Genomic DNA, 25421 nt, shown 5'->3' on the forward strand with positions numbered 1-25421 from the left:
AACATTGATAATGTTGATATTTCTTTTTTGAAAATATATCAATAACTTTGTCTAATAATGTTAGGCCATACCATCAACTAGTCAAAACATTCCAACTTACATGCCTGGTTACTTTGGATCAGTGCCTACGTGGTCACCAACTTTTTTACCATATCCGGCTGGTAACCAATATCCAATCAACATATAGGTAGTGATAAGTTGTAGCTCGATTTATTCTTAATAAGTTGGCTTTTTTACAACTATTACAAAAATAAGGTGGCTTAATTGTAGTAGTTTAATTGATGAGCTTTTATAATTTGTTACAGAATTCTGGTTACTCTTTTCAACATATCATAGAACCTTCGACTCCTATCAGCAATACAAGCTCTGCCACGAGCAAGATAGTTGGTTCAGAACTCAATAATAGAGCTGATAGTGGGGAATCTGAAGCACCACGTGGATCTCCTATAGTTGAACAGCGTACTGAGAAATGACCAAATCTTACGAAATCTAATAGTGGCAGTCCCTTAAAATCTCAAAATGTCCAAGTGGTTGATGATGATACGATTGAAGAGCCAAAGTCGGGAATGGAGTTTAATTCCCTTGAAAAGGTATTATGTTATTATAAGGAATATGGTAAAAAATGTGGGTTTGGGATGATGACAAAACGGACTAATAGGGAAGAAGATGACTCTGTTAGATATGTCACTCTTTGTTGTGCCCGTGGTGGGAAGGCCCAGAATAGGACGTTGAATGTTGTCAAATCACGTCCGACAGGAAGGACAGAATGTAAGGCAAGGATTAATGCCTTAAGGCAATATGGAGTGCTGAGGTTGACGATAGTACATAATATCCATAACCATGGCCTCAGTCCAAAGAAATCCCACTTCTTTCGATGTAATAGAGAAGTTAGTGATGCCGTAAAAAGAGTCCTAGATACCAATGATTTGGCTGGCATCCGAGCTAGTAAGAGTTATGGATCTCTTATTGTTGGAGCGGGTGGATTCAAGAATCTCCCATTTCTTGAAAAGGATTGTCGCAATTATATTGACAAGGCAAGACATCTACGACTTGGCGCAGGTGGTGCTGTAACACTTCGACAGTATTTTTTACGGATGCAATACAAAAATCCTGAATTTTTTTCTATGATGGACATAGATGATAACAGGAAGTTAAAGAACGTCTTTTGGGCAGACCCCTGTAGTAGAGCAACGTACCAATATTTCGGCGATGTGGTGACATTCGACACCACATACCTAAAGAATCGATATGGGATGCCCTTTGCACCATTTGTTGGTGTAAACCACCATGGACAGTCAATTCTGTTGGGAGCCAACTTGATTTCTAGTAAGGATACCGAGACATTTGTGTGGTTATTCGACACATGGTTGCAATACATGGATGGAATCGCTCTGAAAGCTATTATCACTGATCAAGATAGAGCGATGAAAAATGCAATCGCTCTTGTCTTTCCAAATACCCGGCATAGATTTTGTCTTTGGCATATACTGAAGAAAGTTCTTGAGAAACTTGGCTCATATGGTTCCTACAAAACTGGGATGAAAAGTGCCTTGATGAAATGCATATATGACACCCAACGTGTTAATGAGTTTGAGAAGTGTTGGGATGAGTTGCTTACTACTTACAACTTGCATGAGAATGCGTGGTTGCAGAGCCTATACGTTGAGCGTGAACATTGGGTACCGGCATTTTTTAAGGAGTGTTTTTGGGCTGGAATGAGTACAACGCAGCGAAACGAGAGCATGAATGCATTCTTTGATGGTTATGTACATTCTAGGACAAACTTAAAGGAGTTTGTAGACCAATTTGATAAAGTGTTGAAAAAAAAGATTGAGAATGAAAATCTCGCAGACTTCCAGTCATTTAATGTCACAATCCCTTGCATATCTCGATCGCCAATTAAAAAGAGGTTCCAAGAGTTGTACACGATTGCTAAGTTCAAGGAAGTTCAGCAGCAAGTCAACGGTATCATTGACTTGAATCCGAAGTTACATAAAAGTGATGGTGCAGTAAAAACATATATGGTTGAGGATGAAGCAGCTTTGGAGGAGTTCACTAAGTTGGTTCGGCATTTTGTGGACTTTAGTGAGGATGATGCAGTTGCAAAGTGCTCTTGTGGTTTATTTGAGATGAGGGGGATATTGTGTCGGCACATTTTGGCTGTATTCAGGTGTAACGATATTAGATATTTTCTGGAAATATACATTTTAGATCAATGGAGGAAGGATATTAAAAGACGGTACACATTAATCTACAATAGCTTTGATGAAGGGGACCAACAGCCAAATGCTAATAGATATTCAAGTTTTTAAGTATTTGTTATAAGATGATTACTCATGCAGCTGGTTCGAGAAAGCATACTGAGGATGCAAGAAGTAAGTTATATGCGATGATTGAGCAGTATCATGCCAATGAAGAACCCCCATCTTTGACTCAAATTGGTTCTAATGTTGATAGTACAGAAAATGACACTACGGTCGGGTGTTCTGGGGAAGTACATTGTCCACGTGTTGTGTGAGACAAAGGTAGACCTCTATCTCTAAGAAGAGCATCTAGGATAAAAATAGACATGAGGAAAGCAAAAGCAAAGACAAAGAAAGCACCGGTAAAGGGGAAGCGTAAAGAGGTGAAAATATTTTATGTTATTCGGGTCTTCTAGTCATTTTATTAAATATAAGTATTTTTTAATAATGTATATTTTTTTGTTAATTAGCAGGTTGTAGGAGATACCTGAGTCGTGGATAAAGGAGATACACCTGTTGCGGAAGTATGCAGGAGTTTATTTGGCCCTTTTGAGATCGATCTCTCCAATGTTGGAGACATGCAGGTATATTAATAAGTTTATATTTATTAATAAGTTCCAATATTTGGTTGTATATTTACCATTGATTTCCAGCAAGCTATTCCGGGTGTGGGTATAGACATTACTGGAACACAGTCCCGAGAAATAGTGATGCAGAGTCAAGAAAGCGTAAGTGGATTTGTGCACTTTATCCTCGACTTTAATACTAATATTTATTAGTAATATTAATATTTTGGTTTATTATTTACAGATGCAAGTTGGGTTGGATGGATCACAATTTGTGCACTTTGGGTTGGGCGATCACAACGGTTGGAATGAAAATATTGTTATTTGCATTGAAAAGGGGTTGTGAATATTTATTAGTATTGAATGTATTCCAAACTTGGATGTGTACTTGGATGTGTGGATGTGTGGAAATATAGGTTGCCTTTTTTGGTGCACTTGGATGTGTAGATTTAATATATTTTGTGTATTTGAGGCACTTGGTTGTGGATATAGATTTGCAGACCAGCTTAGACTTGAGGATTTAGCTATTCTTGTGTATTAAGGAGTTTGAATTGTGCACTTTGTTGTGTCTTTGTTTTTTGTAAGTGAAGGAGTTACAATCGAATACTGTCCATATGATTTTATGCTTAATAAGATGATGAGGATGATGTTTCAACATTCAGGTTGTGTCAATATTAGATATTTAGTTCACTTAGTTGTCTTTTATGTGCAGCAGTTCCTTTAGTTGCCAGGATTATTAACATCGTGGAGGTTAACCTATATGCATATAACCCAGACCTTCTTGCAGGTAGTACTGATCTTGTTCAAACATCCTATTTCTTTCTTGGTATTCTTTCATGGTTTGAGTTGTTTGGAACTGGATCTTTTCCAATAAAGTTGATTTGAACATAACGTTGCAGCAGTTATAAAGTTTATTTTTTGCTAATTATTTATAATCTGAATGAGAGATCAATCATGGTAGATATTGTGCAGATACCTTAATTTTCTTGATGTGCTTCTTTTGCTTGGAACTAATATTCCTCATACGTGTTGGATAGTGCAATTATGCTTGTGCTTTTGTACACAGTGTTGCTCTGTCCAGTTAGATTATAGTATCCAAGGGTGAAATTGGATATATAGTGTTGATTTTGTACAGAGTGTTGCTTGTGCTTTCGGATAGTCATTTACTTAGAATTTTCCAAAAAAATAACTTATATACATTTCAATGTACAGAGTTTTCTGTGAAGCCATGATATCAAGTAACATATATATGTGTAGACGTAGACTTCCAGAATAATTAAGTATTTAAACATATCCAATAGATTCTTTTCTTTGAGGTACACCTGTTGTGGAGTAATAAATCTCCCTCTTTTTTTTCTGCCCCGTAAGGAACATCCCTCAACATAAAATAGCAACAACATAAATTGCTGCTAGGAAAGAGAATCAGCTGGAATCATTAAGATAGACCAATTCAACAACTATATAATCCAAAAAAATAATTCATCAGCCTTCCAAAAAGAACATCTCAACTAACTATAATTTCCATTACAGAATACAAGAAATAATGACTAATTAACAACACCATATATCAATAACGTTTCTTCCATCAATTTCATATAACCAAGCATTTGGGCAGAAACATTTTCTACTCTTTGGCACAGAAACAAGATGAGCTTTTACTTCAATTACATTCAATGAATCTCAGTTACATAACTAGGATAATATTCCACAAAGTACAAAACACTAGTTAACAACAATCCCAAATTCACTTATATAACACTAGGTAAAATGCATGTACAAATACAAAACAACAATAAATCCAAAATAGTGTGCATAATCCTTTTCTTCTAGCTTCTTGTGCGTTATTGATGAACTCGTTTTGCGTAACCTCGTCACTTTTATTGGACAGCACCATGCTTACTCTCTCGAGGCGATCCATTATCTTACGGAGCTCAATCTCCCTCTTTTCCAGCATCTCAAGTATCTTCTCTACATCTTTCTCTTTCTTTAACAATTCATCAATTCTTTCTTGAACTTGTAGCTCAATCACTTCATTACCATCCAACCACTTGAAAAACTTACAATATGGTAAGCCCTGCTCATAAATATTTCATGCATTTATTAATAAGAGGAACTGTACATTATATTAATACTTATATATCCAAAATATTTTAGGCAACAAATAATGTAGTTACCTGGGTATTATATATTGAACACCCTAAGAAGGGTCTTCTAGGATTTTTTGTAGTAGTTGACCATTTCAATGTGGCTTTCAGCTCGCAGAAGCACAATTCTTTTCCCAATCTACGTTTGGGAAAAGATGATGAAGATATTGATGAAGATGATTTTGACATTCTAAGATGAACCCCAATAAAAAAAAATTGAATAACAGTTGAATAATGATGGAATAATTGGTGAAGAGCAACAAATTTTGACAAATTAATGAAGAGTAGCAAGTTTAGAAAGTATTCTTTTCCATATAATTAGTTTTTAATTTTCAAATGATATTAATGAAGGGAAGTTAATAAAAGAGAATTATAGTTCTACATCATAGCGATAAAAAAAGAACCTGCTATGAGCATTAATGTTATCATCACTAGCATCAAATTAAGTACCACATCACTAGCATCAAATTAAGTACCACTATTACTGTCACTACATGATTATTTATTAGATTTTGTATACACATTGAACTTCAATTAACATGATCCAAACCTAACAAGGACATTCTCTAAATGAAAATTCTATTTTGTTATAATTACATTTCTCTTGAATTAAGCATAGTTAGAGCTTGCATTCTAGAAGTTAGAAAGAGATACAAGTCTATCCTTAGAATTGAGTTAAAGATGGGTATTGATCCTCCATAGCTACTCAAGTGCTTTGGAAACAAACACAGCAAAAGACAGGAAGCCCTGGGATTTTATCACAGAGACAGGTTTTGTTCTTTTACAATCTGAAAGATCCTTGCACTACAAGTGGCCTTAAAATTACATGATCCCTCTAAAGAAATGCTTAATCCTTTCACAAACCTCAAACGATTACCAGGTCTTCCTCTCTAACCTAGATTCATTTCACGGCATCTTGTCTAAACTGAAAACCTGCTCCCATGCTACAATGTTGAGCAAAACTGCCCTCTCTAATTTCTACTTCAAATCCCATTTTTTTCATTATTGCAGAAAAGCAAGGGATTGAATCATACTAGGACCAAGAAAAAACATTTGAATGCACAAACGCGAAACATTCATCAAATAAAGATCTGTATCTAAACAGAAAAGGGCTAAAAAAAACACTATTGTCTAACTTGTAGAATCCATCCACACCGATCCAAATACCACGAAGTACATTCATAGTAAGATCCGACCATCAAATTCCAAGAGCAACAACAGAGAAATAGAAAAATCAGAAATTTGAAACTAAATGAAAGCTTTAGTTGTAGCGTATAGAGATAAAGCTTTCGAAAATCAGGAATCCTGTGAATGAGATAATACAAAACAAACTCGAAAATGGGTATAGAAGGTAACAAGGCAATAAGAATAGAAATAAAGGAAATAAACCTAAATTCCTTCGGTCTTCCCACAACTTATGTACTGCCCGTGCAGCTCGCGGTGGTTGTATCGTAATCGAATGGGTTGTTTCTCAACTGTGCATAATGGGTTCCCCTAATCTTTGAGTTAGGGTTCGTTTGGGTTTCAGCTTGGAGGTTAGGGTTAGGGTTCGGGTGGGTTAGCATGGGATGAGAGGGATGATGAGAGGTTAGGGTTAGGGTTCATGTGAGATGAGAGGCTTCAGAGAAGAGAGAGATGAGAGGGACGAGATTGAAGAGAGACACGAGATTGATGGCAAACACGGGAGTCATTTTCAAATCTGCTATTAAGTTGAAAATGGCGTCGTTGGATTTAGTTGCCATGTAGGCAATGGGGAAGCAACGGGGATGCACCCCGAGGATGTTTAGACTTTTCCGGGTTAGAGAGACTAAGATAGAGACATTGGGGTGGGAGCGCTGGACGGGGATGGCCTGGATGGGGACATTAGAGAGAGAAAAATAAGTTGGGTATTAGGATTAATGTTAAAAAGACGTCGTTTTGGACTTTTTTTCTTCTATGCGGGCTGGGCTTAGGCTTCTTAGAAGGGCCTGGGCCTATAAAATCTGGGTTATGAGAGGTAGTCGGTTTCGATGTTGTCATCAAAGACGTTGTTGAACATTGTATCGATGGTCACAGACAAAGTGGATGTGCTTTGAGGAGTGAAGGAGGTTGGAGATGGATCTCTGCAATTGAGTTGTGAGGACTGAGGAGGTGGGTAGGAGATATCGTGGAGATAGAAGTTGAGGACATGAGGGGCAATTGGAAGAGAGAGAGAGAGAGAGAGAGAGAGAGAGAGAGAGGATCTTGGCGAGATGGTTTGGAGAGAAGCATGCATGCCGCCATTTAACTTGTTCACATTGAAACAAGTAGAGCAAAGTGGAATAGGAAGTTTGGTGAACTGTGGAGGAAGTGTAGTTATCATATTCACACGTGTTTATAAAATTAATATCACATAACGTTTTATTTCAGAATATTTGTGAATAATAGTGAAATAATAATAAAAAAATAATAAATAATTTGTGAAATAATTTAAAAATATCTGAGAACGGCTGTGTTCTTAAACAGGCTTGAAAGCTTCAAACAAAATGCATTTGACGAACTTGTTGGTCGCACCTAGCTTAGGCATGATGCATTTATATCTGGCTAACAAATGCTTCAAACGAAGTATCAATCACAATAGGTTCAAACAATGATGAAGAATGCTTTGAATGTAATCCCATAAGATGAAAGTCCACCCGTCACCACAAAAATCTTTGAAACCTTGGTTCCGTCCAGATGGGATGAAGACTAGTCCAAAAGGGCCAAGAGAAATCTTTTCAAAACATGCTTTCCTTCTTCTCCATGTTGTGAAATTGTTTCCTGATGTATTTAAGAGTTCTTTTAACCACTAAAATTTTGTATTTTAGACACTATATTGTATGCCCATGGAGATTTATCTTTGAGAGTTTTCCTAGAGTTTGTTAAGCCACTTCAAATTCACATCATTCATCAACTAGTAAGAAGTCAATAGAGTTTTGCGAGAAGAAACCAATCAGATCAGATAGCTGAACAAGTTTCAGGAATGACTGATTCATGCATCAGGTCACCATTGGAAGGAGAGGGAAAACTGAGAAGACTAAAAAGGAGTAAGAGCAAGATCAGTTAAGAGAATTTTTAGTTGATTTACACTGGTGGTGTAATGTGAGTAAAACTTAACTCTTTCTGTTTTCATCATATAATTAAAGAGAAAATCTCAATGAGAATGCCCAGAATTTGGGGGAAAAAAAACTGCTACTAGCATGATCTAGATTCGGCCTTCGTGAAATACAATTTTGGGAAGGAAGTTCCCAGTTCTCACCTTCAAACAACTTGCATGAATATGGTAGCAGAGATACGATAAAAGTTGGTTAGCAAGTGATGGGTTGACATTTTCTTGAGCATCACCTTATAAGAATTGAAGTTAGGGAGGCATTTACAAATCCAAGGAGGTCACTAGCATTTTACCCTTTCATGGTGTGTGGTGTAGTGATTGTGACTACAAGAGATGCAAATATGCATCAAAAAAGGCCATACAAAATCATTGCAGAACTCATCAAAAGCCATATATTTTTGTGCAATCCCAAAGTTCTTTATTGACTTGGTTGAGTCACATGATCATGATAACAGAGAAACATGATCAGTGTTTAGAACTGCATAAAAGGGAAGAACCTAAGAACAAAGTAAGGAACTTATTTAACTCTATAGTAGTAGTACTACTAGCTTTATTTTCATAAAACACTTCCTAATCAACCAAAACATTGCTGCCTGATTAATGCTTGTTTCTCTGGAGTAGGCGCTTGAACCAATAGGCAGACATCTTTGGGTACCTCTTGAGGTTGGTGAAATCAACATAGACAATTCCAAACCTCGAAGTGTAGCCTAATCTCCATTCGAAGTTGTCGAGCAATGACCATGCAAAATAGCCAACAACATTTGCTCCTTCATCAACTGCCTTCTTCAACTGAGTCAAATAGCCTTTGTAGAAGTTGATTCTTGTGGTGTCGTGCAATCCCTTCGAAAGTGTAACATTACCCGGGTCATCCATTCCTGAAAATGGAACATCAGTGGTTATAGTTTTCAAACAGGTTTTATATAGGGTTTCCTTTCAACTCATATATTAAACTAAGGAAAATACTTTAGCTACAAAGTGATTACACAAAAGTAAACCCACAAACTGATGTGGTATGTCAGATTATAAAGTTACTTTTATTATAAAGTAAATCTAACGAATTTCATGAAGCCACATTAGTTTGTGAATTTACTTTGTATAATTTTTTTGTATCTATAGCAGTTCACTTAAACTAATATGAAAATAGAATAGGAAGAAGAAAGAAGAACTGTACTGACTCATACCATTTTCAGATAGAATCACAGTAGGGTTTCCATAATGCTTCTTAATGTAAATTAAAGCTTTGTACAAACCCCATGGTACGTTGTAGAGCCAATAAGAATATGCCTGCAAATGTTGAATGTATCATAAATTAAATTGAAAACATGAATCAGGCATTAACAAAATCTGCAAATGAAGGTCATGATCGGTTTGGAATTACTCGTGGACCAATAGGCACTCCATTCTTGGCATCTACAAAGGTCATGAAATAAGCAAAGTTTGTTAAAAAAACAGTTCAGGAAGAAAAGGATTGACTGAAAAGTGACGAAGAATAATTAAGTTCCTTATTTCTTTTTTCGTTTTCATAGGAAGAGAGAATTGACTTACAAGCAAATCCAGCATTCCAGTCCTGCTGGTAGCCCAAAACTTTTGGTTTTGGTTGATGCGGATCATACATATAGTAAGCAGTGTATTCATTTATCCCCACAAAATCCATTGAACCCTTCACCATCTTGACCTCTTCTTTTGTGAACTTGGGTAGCCTATCCCCAACAATTTCTTGAATCGTTCTTGGATACTCACCATATACAATGGGGTGAAGAAACCTATATGAAGTAAAATCCATTACGACCAATCTCTTTGGATATGAAAAGAGTTCCATATATAATCTTAAATCCTCCTTCTAACACATTTTTTCTTTTTCAAGAAAGAAGACAGTTTCTTGTACGTTGAATACTGTTTTCTTTTATTTATTATGGCTACTCCACCTACTCAATTTGGAAAATTGCTAAAATTGTGCACTATATATTCTTGAGCATAAGTTCCATACCCAACTCATTACCAGTCACAAGTAAGTTCTATTTTTATTGATGCTAATGCTTGATAATTTCTAATTGTAAATATTCGAACAAAATCAAATTAAGAACATATATATAGGTTAATTTTAAGTATTTTTACCATCCAACATGGAAATCTCTTGCTCTTTGAGCTGCATAATTGTCAGCCTTTGATCTGGTAAGAGGTTCGTACCAAACGAAATCCAACAAAATTCCAATCCTTCCTTTCTGTTTTTCCTGGAAATTTAGGCACCAATCAGTCAACATAAGCCATAATGCTTCCTAATGAATATCGCATAGAAGACAACATAATAAATGTCAATCTTAACTTGGTACTTTTCACGGTATCTCTGCACTGCAGCTGCATGAGATAAAATTAAATGATGGGCAGCAATATAGGGCTCAGTTGCAGAATTTCCAGCAGTACAATTTCCATACGCCTTAGAGCACCTTCCAGGAGCAAAGAAACCGTTATCATACCCAAGAGCAGCCACTACTCTAGGCTCATTAAATGTCATCCAATTCTTCACTCTGTCTCCGAATGTCTTGAAACAAAAGTCTGCATAATCCGCAAAGTCTTTCCTATAGGGTAGAAGCATTTATCAAGTTCCAAATCTTTACAGATACAACTTCTTGAATTCATTTAACACTATAATCTGGAATTTCAGATCAAGGAGGTTTTTCAGTCTCATTTATCTAACAAGAAAACACTCGACAGGAATTTTATTGGGTACTTACACCACTTGGTCACTCAACAAGCCCTTGTACTCCTTCTCAAGTTCGAGGGGAAGATCATAATGATATAGGTTTGCATAGGGGGTGATGCCTACAAAAAATTTAGGCGTACTGTGATTAAATGTGATAAGATTAACCAAAATCCTACAACAGAATATTTAGGTTTCACTTGGCGTTGTAGTTTTACCTCTTTTGAGCAAGTAGTTGATCAACCTGTTGTAGTATGCCACGCCCTTCCAATTTACTTTCCCCCTTCCAGCTATGTAGACAAGGAGTTTAGAGAGGATTCAATTAAAGAAGACATGATTTTTTGTATACCGTATACCCTGATGTTACAAATAAACGTGAGGATTAATTACTTGGGAAAATCCTGGACCAAGAAATTGAGAACCGGTACGCATCAAAGTTGAGCTTTGCCATGATATCCACATCTTCCTGTGAAAAGGAGCAAACATATCAGATGACATCATTGCACCATTCTTCAACAGTTTGGCAACAGAAAATTATTGCTTGCTTTGAGTTGACTCAGTACTAAGCAGAGAACTTTGCATGGTGGGAAATTTAAAAATACACTGGAAACCAGTATGCCAGATATTAGAAAACGAAAGTGCTGGATCTGCTTGTTTCCTAAACTCTATCGAAGTTATGTTCAATAATTTAGCTAAATTAAAAAATTTCTCAAGTCAAATGTTTAAGTTCTATAATTTCTACCATGTGTATACTTATCAAAAAATAATAATTTCTACCATGTGTAAATAAGTGAACTTAGCAACAAGTAATCAAAGTACGTCTCTAATGAAATTGGTACGTGGAATGCATAACCAATGGTTCATCACATTTGACTTGAGACCTTTCTACAATGGATATCACATTTGAGTTGAGACCTTTACAAATGCTCAATAAATTCAGCAGTACCCACTTCATATGTTTATCTCCTTTCTACTCTAAGCCTTGCCTTTCAAGTTAGCATAAAAACTCTTTTAACATATGCTAATCCCATTAAAAAAAGTCGTATCTCACTGCTAATAAAGGATTTGGGGAACCCAAAAAGTAATCAATATTTAAATCATACCACGGATTTGGCCTCCCTCGGGTGTGATGCGATACTTTTGGGGATAAGGTGACTACATATTAACCAATAAATTAAATGAATGGTTACGTAAAAGAGCCAAGGAAGAGACAAGACATTCACTTTAATACGACCCAACTCTGCACTCTACTCATGACCAGATGCTCTAACCAGCCGCTAGTATATATTTAAACAACCCTGTCATTAGAAAATGGAAAATTACACTGACGTGCTGACTGTACTAAACTCCTCAAGATCTGCTGGAATATTTCAACCACAATCTTTTTCATTTATTTATTTTAAACAGCCCCATGTGACTCTTTTGGCATATAAAATAAAGAAAAAATGACTTGTCCACCACTTTTCTAGAGGGAGCTTTTTTAACAAGAAAAATTCTACCTTCTATACTGTCTTCTTACTCTTTTTTATTATGGTAGTGAGTGATATTGCTCATCAAATTTTGAATTTTTTTTTTTAAACATAAGAAATTACTCAAAGATAATAACATTTATAAAATGAAATAACTATTTTCCCAACATATTTTTTTAATAGTTTCACTACTTTTCCAAACCAAAAACCGCATATAAGAACTTCATCAACCAATACATATTTTCAGCCACTCAATTACTTTCATAAAATCCAAAAAAACAAAAACTTTTTCAATAACTTTAAGATAAAATTTTGATCCAAGTCCAAGTAATCTCAACTAGGCTAATCTTGGCAAGGACTTCATGTGAATTCTAACTTGTATCCTGCACAGACAACATCTTTTCTTCTTTCAGTTGGGACAAGAAGGTACGGAGAATGGTGAAGAACAAAAATGGACTTACTTTGTAGCGGTGATATTGGTCCACTGACACTTCTCCAGTCCCATTGTTAGCAACAATCCCTGCTTCCCATTCTCACAAAATTCAGTTTTATAAAAAAATAATAAAAGAAATTTAAGATAAAATACGGCAATTTTCTTATAATTAACCTGAGATAATGTTCATGACTTAAAAATTTTATATAATTTTTTTTTTTTTTTTTTGGAATGAAAATCTGACATAATATAATTGTAATGTAGTGGTTTTAATTAGGCAAAACAGCAGCAGAAAGAGTAATGGAGTTAACCAGGAATTTTAACGAAGACGTCCCAAATGCTGGGCCCACGGCCATCTTTACTAGCCATCCCTTCCACCTGATATGCCGACGTCGCCGTCCCGAACACAAATCCCTTCGGAAAGCTGTCTCTACTCAGCCCACCCGTGTCCAGACTCACGCTCTCCGGCTCATCCGGGAATACGGCAGCCTCCGCCGCATGCACAAACAGAACGGCACTCAGCAAGCTGAGAACCGGCAATAATAATATTGGGGCTCTCATCTCAATCGGAACACAGAAACTCACAAGAAGAGATTGGCAATTGCAGTGAAGAAAGAGTGTTTTATTCAGTGTTTGAGGTAGCAGACAGAATCTCTAACTTTCTATTTATATATATATATATATATATATATATGTGTGTGTGTATGTATATATATGTGTATATAATAAGATAGGGTGGGTGAGAAAGGGACCTACTCCTCACTCCGCACGCCTTACACAGTCGTGAGGCTCAGACAACATCACGTTTTGATGGGTTTGAACTTCGCAGCAACATCACGTTTGATGCGTTATCCTGCATGGACCATATGCGGTATATCTTGTCTGTACTCATACATTTTTTCCAGTTATACAGAGGGATAGGATGAGATAATACCATAAATTTATAAATAATAATAAAATAATTAGTAAATAATAATAAAATAATTTGAATTTAAATTTTTATAAAATTTTAAAAAAGAATAGAGAAAAAGCTAAACAAAATAATTAAAAAATTAAAAAAAGTTAGAATATATTTTTTTTAATATTATTTTTATTTTAAGATTTAAAAAAAAAAGAATTATTTTTTATTTATTTAGAAGTATGTGAAAGTTATAATAATTTGATAATAATTAGATAAAAACAGTTAAAAAGTAAAACACTTAAAAATTGAAAAGTTTGTGAAAGCTAACCTGGCCTTATGTCTCGTTTGGTTACGCAGGTTAGATGATATGAGATATTTTAAATAGTAATTAGATTTTTTAGTTAATATGAGATAAGATAATTTCTAAAAAAATATGTATTTAGATAATAAGATAAAATGAGATAGTTTTTATTTTTAAAATTTGAAAAAAAAAATAGTGAGTCTACTTATAATTGAAGATCATTTAATAATTATTAAATAGTAGTTATAAATATTTTAAATCTCAATTTTATATATTAAAAGAGATCTTATAAATATTTTAAATCTCAATTTTATATATTAAAAGAGATCTTATCAATATTTTAAATCTCAATTTTATATATTAAAACAGATCTTATGAATATTTTAAATCCCAATTTTATATATTAAAAGAGATCTTACATCAAGGTAAGAGAAGCCACATATGCAATATAATGGCATTAATTGGGTGGGTGTAAGAAGGGAGAAGGGTAGGCGTGAAGGAGCTGAGATCGTTGAGATGGGTGTCAAAAGGGTGTTTTCAAATTGAAAAAATTTAGTTGTAAGTATAATTGTGTATTAATGTGTACACTAATCTATTATGATTAGATAAAAAGTAAATTTTATTAAAAATAGTGCTAATTTAAAATTTAAGTATGAAGGAATTAGTATTAGTACGCAGATTAGTAAGCGACTTTGTTTGAATCTAGCAAAACTCTTTCAAATTATCTAGGTAAATATGTACAAATAATACAAGATGAGTTTAAAATATGGTTTTAACTGTTTGGATATACATATAAAATAAATCGTACAATTCAGAAGAGATGATTTGTGTTTTATCTGTGTGTCCAAACCGATCCGAATGCATAGCATAAAAGCATAAAGGAAAAGTATAGTTGCAAGCACGATTGTGTACTAATCTGTGTACCAATGTGATGTAATTGGTCAAAAAGTAGATTTTATTAAAAATAGTGTTAATTTAAATTTTAAATATGAATAAATCAATTTTGATACACAGATTAGTACACGATTATGCTTGTATGTAGCAAAACTCAAGCATGAATAAGAGTAACCATATAAATACAATTTTTTAAAACTTATTTTATAATAATTTAATGCAATTGCGTGTCAACTCAATAAAAATGATATTTGGCTTTACATAATTACCATCTATTTGAAATAGAATTTCAAAATAATTGTAAAAGAACGGTAAGCTTATTATTTCCTTATAATAATTATGTGGAAATTATTATTTATTTTCAAATTACATTATGAGTTACAAGGAGTCAGCATTCATGTATGGAAATGAGAATTGTGTAGGAAGATATAACAAACAATTTATTATTTATTTTGTTTAGTGGACTATAAAAATATCAAAAATTATATGTGTAATTATTTTTACGTATATTTTACACACTTTATTGATGTGATTGACTGCGTCACTTTTTTTAAATATAAAATAACTGTTTTAGTCAATTATATTAGTAAAATACACAAAAAAATGTAAAAGTGATTATATATAACATTTCTGTATAAAAAAAAAATTACATTTTTCAAGAGGAGAGAGACCAATTAAAATTAAAATATATATATATATATAGTTTTTAGAGTAACTGTAGCATACTAGCATCTCCAAAAATTCTTCACAATTTAAGATAGTTTGAAATGGGTAACAATTTGAATAATGATAGATTTACTATTTTCTACTATTTCTTTACTACTTTCTTTATTTTTTTAATTAATGATTAAGAAAGTGACTATTAGTAAAATTATATAATTTTTATTTTTTTCTTAATAATTATTAAAAGATACTTATAAAAATAATAAAAAAAATACAAATTTTAAATACATTATAGAGTGGTAAATGAGTAATAGGAGGATAATAAGGTTCCGTTTATGGGGCATAGCTAAGGTTTTATTTGGATAGTGAATTGAGATGAGATAAATTAAGATGAGAATTAAATAAAATATTATTATTATTTTAAAAATTAAAAAAGCTAAATTGTTTATTATATTTTCTATGAAAATTTAAAAAAAAAATTAATGATGAGATGAGATGAAATATTTTTACTATCAAAATGTTGATTATCTCAAAATAAATTTTTTATTTTTATTTTTATTTTTTATAAATGATTTGATCATTTTTATTCTAAAAAATAAGATAGAAAATTATATTATTATTTAAATGCCGTACGTTTGAATTTGAAATAACGCCTCCTTCAGGACAATGTCTGGACCAGTTTTCCTGACATAAAAGCATGTTATTTATCGTTTTTTCTGTAATAATAAAAAATACTATATCTTCATAATTTGTTTATTTTATTTTTATCTTACCTCTTGCTCATGTATTTCAAAATCAAAATGAAAGGTTCATATTTTGTTCCTTTCTCAAACGGTCATGGTTTTTCTTATTTTCTTATCATAATTTCTTTGTATCTACCTTTTTAATAGTCTTATTTTTCAAAATTTAATGGTCATATTTATAATTTTATTCAACAATTAATTTTTTAACAATGTTAATTTTTTCTACTAATTGTCTTTTTTATTTCCTAATTTTATTAACCAACTCTTCCAATGGTTACATTGGTTAGCATTTAATGATTATATCTGTGAATAATAGTAATATACAAGATACAAATATACAAGATTTACATAAGCATTTGGTAAAAAAGCATACCACATTATGAAAAGTGTAAAAAAACTCACTTTTTCTTGATAGAATGAGTAATGTTATACACCATACTTTCATTCTATATTTATTATATTAAGTAAAATGTGTTATATTTATTACTATTATATGATAAAGAAATATGCAATAAATGATCATTCAATGGTAATAAACATGTCACATCTTTCTTAGTAGGATGAAAGCGAGATAGTAATATGATATATAGAATTTTCTTTTTAGCAAATATAGAGGCATATACTAGCAAATATAACACCTAATGTAAATTAATAAACATACAATCATTTTCCCAACTATATTTTAAATGAAATGTATTTTTGTAAAATAACTTATAAAAGTAATATTATTTTAAAAGAATACCATCATTAAAATATATTAGTGTAAAGGATTGTAAAACGGTTTGTGTATTATTACTCAATGTTTTATAGTAAAGAAGAGGAATAAGATACTTCAACTATTTAGTAACTATAGATAAATAACAGCAAATGTAGAGGCAAATCATGTGATGCAAATCTAGAACGTCCTACTAGTATTAAATATTAAAGATCAAGGTCTCCTCAATTTCATATCCAAATTTAAGGGTTTGGAATGAGAGAGAAATAGATGCATAAATTGAAACATACAATATTTATTGATACTTAAATAAATATTTAAAACAACATTAAATAAGTGATAAATGTTGTAGGATCCTAATTATAAGAAGCCCTAGCCATCTCTTCTTCTCCTCCCCCCCCCCCCCCCTCCCCCTTCTCGAGGAGGAGGAGGAGGAGGAGGAGGAGGAGGAGGAGGCCTTGTCCTTCTCCCTCTCCTTCCCCTCCTTCTCATTCCTCTCCTTCTGCTCTCTCCATCTATAAAGGTAGTTCTTTTTTACTTAGTTTTATTTTACTTCATTCAAAGTTGGAAAAGACTGATATACAGTTTTTGGCAACTCCAGAGAGACATGCTCGACACAAGTAGACACACAGTCTGCAAATCATTCAGAGGAAAGTAACAGTTTTGCAAAATTCACCACGAGTAGTCCTCACTCGCCGCCCACATCTACACGTGATCTTTATGCGCCACCCCTTCCGACAACTCTTCTCACTAAATGTGCTAGATCATCGGAGTTGACACCACCAGATTTTTCAAAACTGATTTTTGTGGTTGAAAAGAGATAAGGGTGTTGTCTTCAAGTGCCATCACATATTTTGAAGTCTATTGAAGTTGGTCTAAACTGTAATCCATTATTTTTCTTATATATATATTATTGCTTTCCTTTTTAGTTTCTTTATTATTAATTAAAAAAAAAAAGAGTCCGTCTCTCATACTATTTGTCTGCAGAGGTTGAACTATCTCTTGGACATTTGTTTGTAAAGAGTATCAGTAGTAATGAAAATCATACCAACCATAAAAGAAAATAGTATACTGGTGGATCTCTAAATGCATTATTTTGGTTTCTGATCTCATGTTTGATATGGGGACATTCCAGAATGTATCTGTTCATGAATATAAGTTCCTTGATGAATAACTGATAACATTTTCCATTCATGTATATTTCTCTAACTGAGTTTGAGGGAATTTTTTCCTAACATTAAAAGTACACAAGAGTCTCATTGAACACATTTGGTTCTCCTAAGCTTTACTTCATAGGATGGGAAGTTATGTTCCTATATATATCATTGAACAATAAATACATTTTGTGTCATGATCACGAACACGTTAAAAACGTCAAAATCTTGCTTCTTGACAATATAATTAACCAAGTAGGAATATTACTTACTAATTAACTAATTCAAGGCATACATATGAATAAATACATTATAATAATGTCAATACATAATCTAGACATGCCTAAACTAGAGAGAGCTTATAAAAATTAAGAAAATGTGAAAGCTGTTCTAGATAACCATGTTTAATTTAGCAAATGTATATAATCCTGATTTTTATTTGCAATATTGTAATAGGCAAGCTTGCTAATTTTGAGCTACATTAATATTTCAACAAATTTATTAAAGTAAGTAATTACTATTAAAAAAATAATAAAATAGTCTCTGATCTCCACCTCTCATATGTTGTCATAATTTCCTTTGATCTCCTTAATTTCTAATTTTGGTTGGAAATGATATATTTTTATTTATTTATTGGCAGTGGGTATATTTAATTGTTTTGAGTACACGATCTCTCATCAATTTAGAGAAGGTAATAAGGTGGCGGATTTTTTGACAAGGTAGGGCGAGGAGGGGATGAATTGTATATATATTTTAATTCTGATTATTTACCCTGACATGTGAGAGGTTTGCTTAGATTGGATTATCTTGGTCTACCTAGTTTAAGGATTTAAATTTATTTGTTGATTGGAATATAAATAATAGGCATTTTTAGACTTGTTTTATCTTGCTTATTTAATTTATTAATTTTAATTTGTTTAGCTTATTGTATAGGTTTCCAACTGTCCTATTTGTTACTATGGTATTCCTCTGCCATAAATGGGGACAGTTAATAAAATTGAGATATTGTCATCTTCTCTAAAAAAAAAAAAAAAATGTCCAAGAGCAGCGTCTTGATTAGGGCTGTACACCGATGGGTTTGGGGTCGGTTTCGGTGGCAAACCGAGATCCCACCGATGCCTACCATGAAAGCTTAGAACGGGCCAAAACAGATCGATTGGGGAGGGAAAACTGATCATATCAGTCTCGACGTATGTCGGTACGGTCTTTGGTCTACCGTCAATATCTTTTGTGAAGGCGGAGAGGAGCGGTGTCGCGGGCAGAAGACCTAAGGAAGAAGACGAAACCCTAAAACCAGAAGAACCTGAGGAAGAAGACGACGGGACGAAGAAGGGGGGAATGTTTAATTAACCCACTTTGAAATGACAGCGTCGTTTAATATATTTTTTTTTAAACAAATATCATGAGAAAAATGATGTCGTTTCACTCATTTAAATGAAAATGGTGCCGTTTTATTTAACATAGATTTAAAATATATATATTTATATACATAAGGGTTGGCCAGTTCAACGATTTTTAAAAGGTTCAAACTGGCGCTGAACCGGCCGACATTGGTTTCTAGCATTTTGTGCCACCCGCTGATCGATTCCCTGTCAGTTCTGGCCTGTTCTGTGCTCAAGCAACTGGTCTGATCGGTTTTTGGCCAGTTTGGACGGTTTTTGTACAGTCATAGTTCCAATTAATCCCAATGGTGCACAGGCCTTCAGCAATGAGTTTGCCGCAAATGTATCTTAGGTACGAAAATGATGATCTTTTGTGTATAGTACTATATATCCTTAAGCTTTTGTTTTGGTATAAAATAGTGTATAAATAGGAATTAGATGACATATTAATATTCTATAAAGTTTAGTATTAATTGCTAGGTTCACAAATTGTCCTTGCATGTTTCTCCAAATTATATATGCTAATTGATACCACAAGCCATTTGCTCCCTAAGACATCAACTGCAGGTAGTTTACACCCTACAGCTCAAGTTACAAGTTGTTTACTGCCTGCAACATATACACGAGAGAAAGGCTGAGATACCAAAAGATTCTACAGCATTCTTTTATTCTTTTTGTATTTCTTTTCTGTTTTGCTATTTTTTCCTTATTAGTGAGTTGTATAGTTAGTTATTTAGTTTTTGACAATTAAGGTAGTGGCAGTAGGCTGTGTTTATTTCCCTTATAATGTACAAACATTTGATTCAATAGAATGCATAGAAAACAAAAGTTTTCTTTTCATTTCCTCCACAGTTTGAATATTGTTTGCTCTACTTTCTTTTCCTTTTGTGTTATGGTATCAGAGCAACAAGGTTGCTTATGCTAATTTAGCCTAGCCATGGAAGAAACAAACCAGATCTCTCCTTACCTCAAGTTCATATACCCAAACAACCCTAATCGAGTTGAAAATTGTGATAGTATAGCCCTTGTTCTTGTCACTGATCTCCTCACTACTGATAACTATGCTACTTGGTCTCGAGCAATGCATCGAGCAATTGGAGCGAAAAACAAGTTGGTGATTATTAATAGAAGAATATCAAAACTTGCTAGTGAAGATGATCCTTTGTTTGATGCATGAGAGAGATATAATGATATGGTGGTGTCCTAGATTCAAAACTCTATTAGCATGGATATCAGATCTAGTGTAGCCTTTGTGGATGATGCACAAATGGTACGGATAGAACTCAAAAACCGTTTCACACAGCAAAATGGCCTTTGTATCTTTCAACTCAAGAGGAATTTGGCTAGTCTTTGTAAGGAAGGAGACTTTGTGAGTACTTATTTTGGTAACTTTAAAACTCTTTGGGATGAAATAACAATCTATGACCCTATTCCTACCTGCACCTGTGGTCAGTTGAACATTTTGAATGATAGATACCAAGGGGACTGTGTCATACTATTTTGGCACTTATTTTGGTAATCTTAAAGAGTAGTATTCTAATGCTAGGGACCAAATCATGCTTATTGAGCTACTCCCTACCGTCAACAAAGATTTTTCTCTAATACAGCAGGAAGAACAACACCATCATCTCACTAATTTTTCCACATCTCCTGACACTAAGGCACTAGCTACCAAAACTTTCCATCATTCTGTCATAAACAATGCTAAAACCTCCTCTGCTAAGAAAAAGGACAGACCATATTGCAAGCATTTTCATGTTCAAGGACACTCTTTGAAAAATTGTTTTAAAATGGGTAACACTTAAGCCCATGTGTGCACTCACTGTAACATGACAGGCCATGTTGTGGAAAAATGTTACAAATTTCATGGATATCCCATGAGACACATGCTGTACAAGGACAAGGGAGCAAGCCCTTTTGCCAATCAAACCAGTTTATCTACATATTCTTCTCGAGAAGAAGTGTGTGAGGAAAAGCTCATTTTCACTAAAGAACAATATCATCAACTCATGAGTCTACTCAAGCATAAGGATTTTTCCAACTCCCTTCCCTTTATAAACCAAGCACAATCTCTTTCCAAAGGAAATCCCCCATCACCAAAAGCTTCCAAAATGGCTTGTATAAATCCCATTTGCTGCAGTTCCTTTGCTTTCAATTCCATTAATTCAAATAGTGTCCCTCAGATTATTGATTCTGGAGCTACATGATCTGTAGCCCCTCATTTTTTGCTTTTGTTGTTGCAGAGGTATCATATATTGTCAAATTGCCTAATGGCACTTGTATGTCAATCACTCACTTTGGCATTGTTAACTTATTGACAAAATTACTCTTACCAATGTTTTGTGTGTGCCTTCCTTTTCTTTCAATCTCATTTCAGTCAAAAGACTTACTAAAAACCTGACTTGTTGCTTGAATTTTTTTTTTGTTGTCTAATGCATGTTTTATACAAGTTCTTTTCACTTGGACCACGATTGGGATAGGTGAAGTGGAGTGCAGCCTGTATCACCTCCTGCCTACTGCTATTTCTCCCACTACCCAGGCTGACATTTTATCTCACTTGCCACCTTTTTTTCTCCTTCTATTTCCATGTCTATTAAGGATAGTACTAATGACAGTAACCTTTGGCATTGTTGCCTAGGTCACATCTCTCATTCTAGACTCAATTTAATCAAAGATCCTAATATAAAGGATACCTACATTTTCAATAAAGATACTCCTTGTTATGTTTGTCCTCTTGGTAAACAACTCAAACTTCCCTTTCCTATTAGTTCTCATAGATCCTTTACTGTCTTTGAGTTGATTCACTGTGATATCTGGGGCCCTTGCTCTATTACAACTTATGATGTTTCATGATAATTTTTAACCATAGTTGATGACTTCTCTAGAACTCTTGGGTTTATCTGCTCCAAACCAAATCAGAAACAAGAAAGTGCATTGAATCTTTTTGTAACATGGTAGAAACTCAGTTTGATACCAATGTCAAAATTATTCGTAATGATAATGGGATTAAGATTAAAATGACTGATTTCTTTAATCTAAGGGATATTATCCATCAAAGGTCTTGTGTTGAGACACCTCAACAAAATGGCATTGTTGAGAAAAAACGTCTACATCTCTTAAATGTGGCCTTGCTAGAGAATCAAACTTCTTATAAAATCCTCTTTGCAACCAAGCCAAATTATTCACATCTTAAGATCTTTAGGTGCCTTTGTGACGCCGGATAGAATAGCGAGTATCTTGCAGGCTAGTTCCAACAGATGATTCACAGGAGAAAAATCGTCAAAAACCAGAGAGAAAAGTCTCTAGGGTTTAACAGAATATTATAAAATCAAACAATACTCAAAATCAGTCCACAAGCCAGACTGTTATAGCCAAAAATTGTGTTTATTCGAATTTTGCCAAAAATAGCAAAATCTCGAAAATCACTCTAAATTAAAATTCGAAATAAAATATGCAATCTGCAAAAAAATCGGGCCCAAATCGGATTTAAAATGACTTTCTAACTGACAAACGAAATATTACCATAGATAGTAAAAAATAATAAAACTAGTGATTCGGAGGGGAAAAGAGCAGAATTTGAGGTCGAAAAAAAGGCACATGGAGCCATGCTCAATGTAGACAGTGTGCGCGCCGAAAAGAGCTTTTCGAGTTGGGGTCTTATGTGCGATTCCGACACCCGTAACCAAAGTTATGGCCAAAAGATTGAAACGCACTCAAAACGGTCCCAATGAGAAATATATCACAATCAATTCCCGCCTTTACATTGATCTGCCAACTCATGGTATCTCAGTGCCATCAAGGTATAATCTGACAGTTCAGCATCATTTATCTCGGATCTCCCTGCATCACTTTGTTTTGCATCAACACCCTCACATGGCACAAAGAAGTTTTATCCAAGGGGTAAGAAGTTTGTTTTGCATATACACGAAAGGATGATATACCAGAAGATTCTACATCATACTTTTATTCTTGTTGTATCTCTTTTTCTGTTTTGTTATTTTGTCTTTAATAGTGAGCATTTAATTTTTGACAGTTAATGTAGTGGTAGCATCCTATGTTTATTTCCCTTATAATGTATAGACATACGATTCAATGGAATACATAAAAAAATAAAAGTTTTCTTTTCATTTTCCTTCTTTTCCTTTTGTGTTATTATAAAAATATTTAGATAAAAAAAATTAAGAAACTAGCATTAGGATTGGCATAATTGATAAGTTTCGCCATCCAACGAAAGGAAATTTCCAAATAAAAAGTAAAAAGCAATGGCAAAAGCTTGTTTGTTCTTTCCAAACAAATTAAATTTTTTTTTTTTTTTTGACTTTTGACCAAAAATATTCTTCTGGGTTACTGTCGGCCTTTGTGTTAAATTTCAAACTTATTGGGCCCATTCAATTGGAAAAAAAAAAAAAAAAAAAAAAAGGCAAAAAAAGAAAAAAAAAAAAAAAGAAAGAAAAAGAAAAAAAAAATGATTGATTTAACTCGTTTCTTTGCAAAATTCGACTTTAATTTCTACAGTGGGGAAATTGACAACTTCTGCAATCTATACGACTCATTTAAAATCCTGATATCTTTTAAAACTTTATAACATTAATACTTATTATTGTTAAAATAAAAAATTTTATACAACATACTATTATCTTATTTTTATTTAATTATATAAAATATAACATATTTATTATTATTAAAATATTATTTATTAAACAATTGTTTTTAATAATAATAAATATGTTACATCTTTTATATAATAAAATAAAAATAAAATAATAATATCGTATATAGTACCAGAAGTTCGATAAGATAATCTTTGAAGATTCTTTCTAAAAGATTACATTTCTGGGTTGAATCAACAAGAACAATTAATTCCTCTTCAGGATAATAAAAAAAAAAAAAAGTCGATAAATTAACAGAAGGAAAAACCTTTACACTAACTTTTTTCTGGGTTGAATAAAAAAAAGTTTTAGTCATTTGCTGTCTGCCAGACAGGAAGACAGGAAAAAGAATAAAAGGCAGAGGAAAAAAAAAAGGCCATAGCCCTCCTTTTTAGCCTCCTTTAAGATCGATTAAGGGTGAAGAAAAAGCAGAAGGGTGGAAAAACTTTACCCTCAGCATTTTGACCATATTTATATGAAGGAAAAACTAAGGTCACCATTGGAGGTCACCGCTGGCCAAATTTTTTTTTTTATTTTTTCTTTTTTTTAATGATTAAGAATATTTTTTAATATTATTATAATTTTTTTATATTTTTTTAAAATGTTTAAAAGTATTAAAAATTGATTTAAAAAAAAAACAAAAAAACAAATTTTTTTTTTTCCTAACGATGGTTCCGGAAGCCACCAACAATGCCTGTAGCACCATCCTTATATGAATAATGTTATATGTTATACTATTAATCTTATTTATGTTTTATAATATATGATGTAATGTATTTATTATTATTTAATGATAAAGATGTATGTAATAAATAATTATTTAATAGTGATAAATATACCATATCTTATTTAATAGGATACAAGTAGGATGATAACATAGTATATAGTATTTTTCTATTTATATTATATTTAGATAGTGAGATGATCTCATATATTCTATAAATAGTAATAAAAAAATAATAAAAAATAAATAATAAATAATAATAAAATAATAAATAATAATAAAATATGTTTAGATAACTCCACCATTCAAATTAGCCCATGCTCCAAGGATAACTCCACCACTCAAATTAGCCCATGCTCCAAATTCTAAGTAAGAAAAGAAATGCAGTGAGTTGAGGCCCCATGTAGGAATAATATCTTAGCTAGGTTGATCCCCTCCTATCCATATAAGATTTTCTAGGTTGATTGTGAACGCTCCAATTTGGATAGAGACTCGGTACGTTGAATCCATTCCCCACCACCCACCACTTGATTGTTCGGAAAATATGGCAGAAATCTCTCTTCTTCCATGTCCATCTGTTGGGCTGCTGTGCAAACATAATACATTCATTTAAAAAATTAAAATTAAAATTTG

At 33.2% G+C, this 25421-nt stretch overlaps 2 protein-coding genes and 1 long non-coding RNA gene across 3 annotated transcripts; 1 reads left to right on the top strand and 2 right to left on the bottom strand.

Moving 5' to 3' along the window:
* The first annotated feature begins 566 nt into the window (after positions 1-566).
* Positions 567-2312, top strand: LOC122296897 (protein FAR1-RELATED SEQUENCE 5-like). Its single transcript, XM_043106693.1, has one exon. It carries the CDS (start codon positions 567-569, stop codon positions 2310-2312), a length of 1746 nt encoding a protein of 581 aa, XP_042962627.1.
* Positions 2313-4439: 2127 nt separating this feature from the next.
* LOC122295641 lies at positions 4440-6814 on the bottom strand. The gene is made up of 3 exons (XR_006238194.1): positions 6343-6814; positions 4984-5092; positions 4440-4883 (listed from the first exon to the last, which is right to left on the bottom strand). It is a non-coding gene; the product is annotated as an uncharacterized LOC122295641 (long non-coding RNA).
* Positions 6815-8431: 1617 nt separating this feature from the next.
* On the bottom strand, positions 8432-13331 carry LOC122297280 (beta-glucosidase 44-like). Its single transcript, XM_043107300.1, has 11 exons — positions 12974-13331; positions 12691-12749; positions 11151-11226; positions 10979-11050; positions 10795-10882; positions 10386-10638; positions 10178-10293; positions 9608-9825; positions 9441-9472; positions 9244-9346; positions 8432-8937 (listed from the first exon to the last, which is right to left on the bottom strand). Exons 1-11 carry the CDS (start codon positions 13221-13223, stop codon positions 8660-8662), a joined length of 1545 nt encoding a protein of 514 aa, XP_042963234.1. The 5' UTR covers positions 13224-13331; the 3' UTR covers positions 8432-8659.
* Positions 13332-25421: the final 12090 nt, after the last annotated feature.

Source organism: Carya illinoinensis, chromosome 15 (genome assembly GCF_018687715.1).
Source record: "Carya illinoinensis cultivar Pawnee chromosome 15, C.illinoinensisPawnee_v1, whole genome shotgun sequence".
NCBI lineage: Eukaryota > Viridiplantae > Streptophyta > Magnoliopsida > Fagales > Juglandaceae > Carya > Carya illinoinensis.

Excerpts from the sequence above, each read along its gene's own strand:
- LOC122296897 (XM_043106693.1), top strand. The coding sequence starts at position 567 with ATGGAGTTTAATTCCCTTGAAAAGGTATTATGTTATTATAAGGAATAT.
- LOC122297280 (XM_043107300.1), bottom strand. The coding sequence starts at position 13,223 with ATGAGAGCCCCAATATTATTATTGCCGGTTCTCAGCTTGCTGAGTGCC. Across the intron at positions 11,051-11,150 it reads TTGGTCCAGGATTTTCCCAA|CTGGAAGGGGGAAAGTAAAT; the intron begins GTAATTAATCCT and ends TTGTCTACATAG. Across the intron at positions 9,473-9,607 it reads CTGGAATGCTGGATTTGCTT|ATGCCAAGAATGGAGTGCCT; the intron begins GTAAGTCAATTC and ends TGACCTTTGTAG.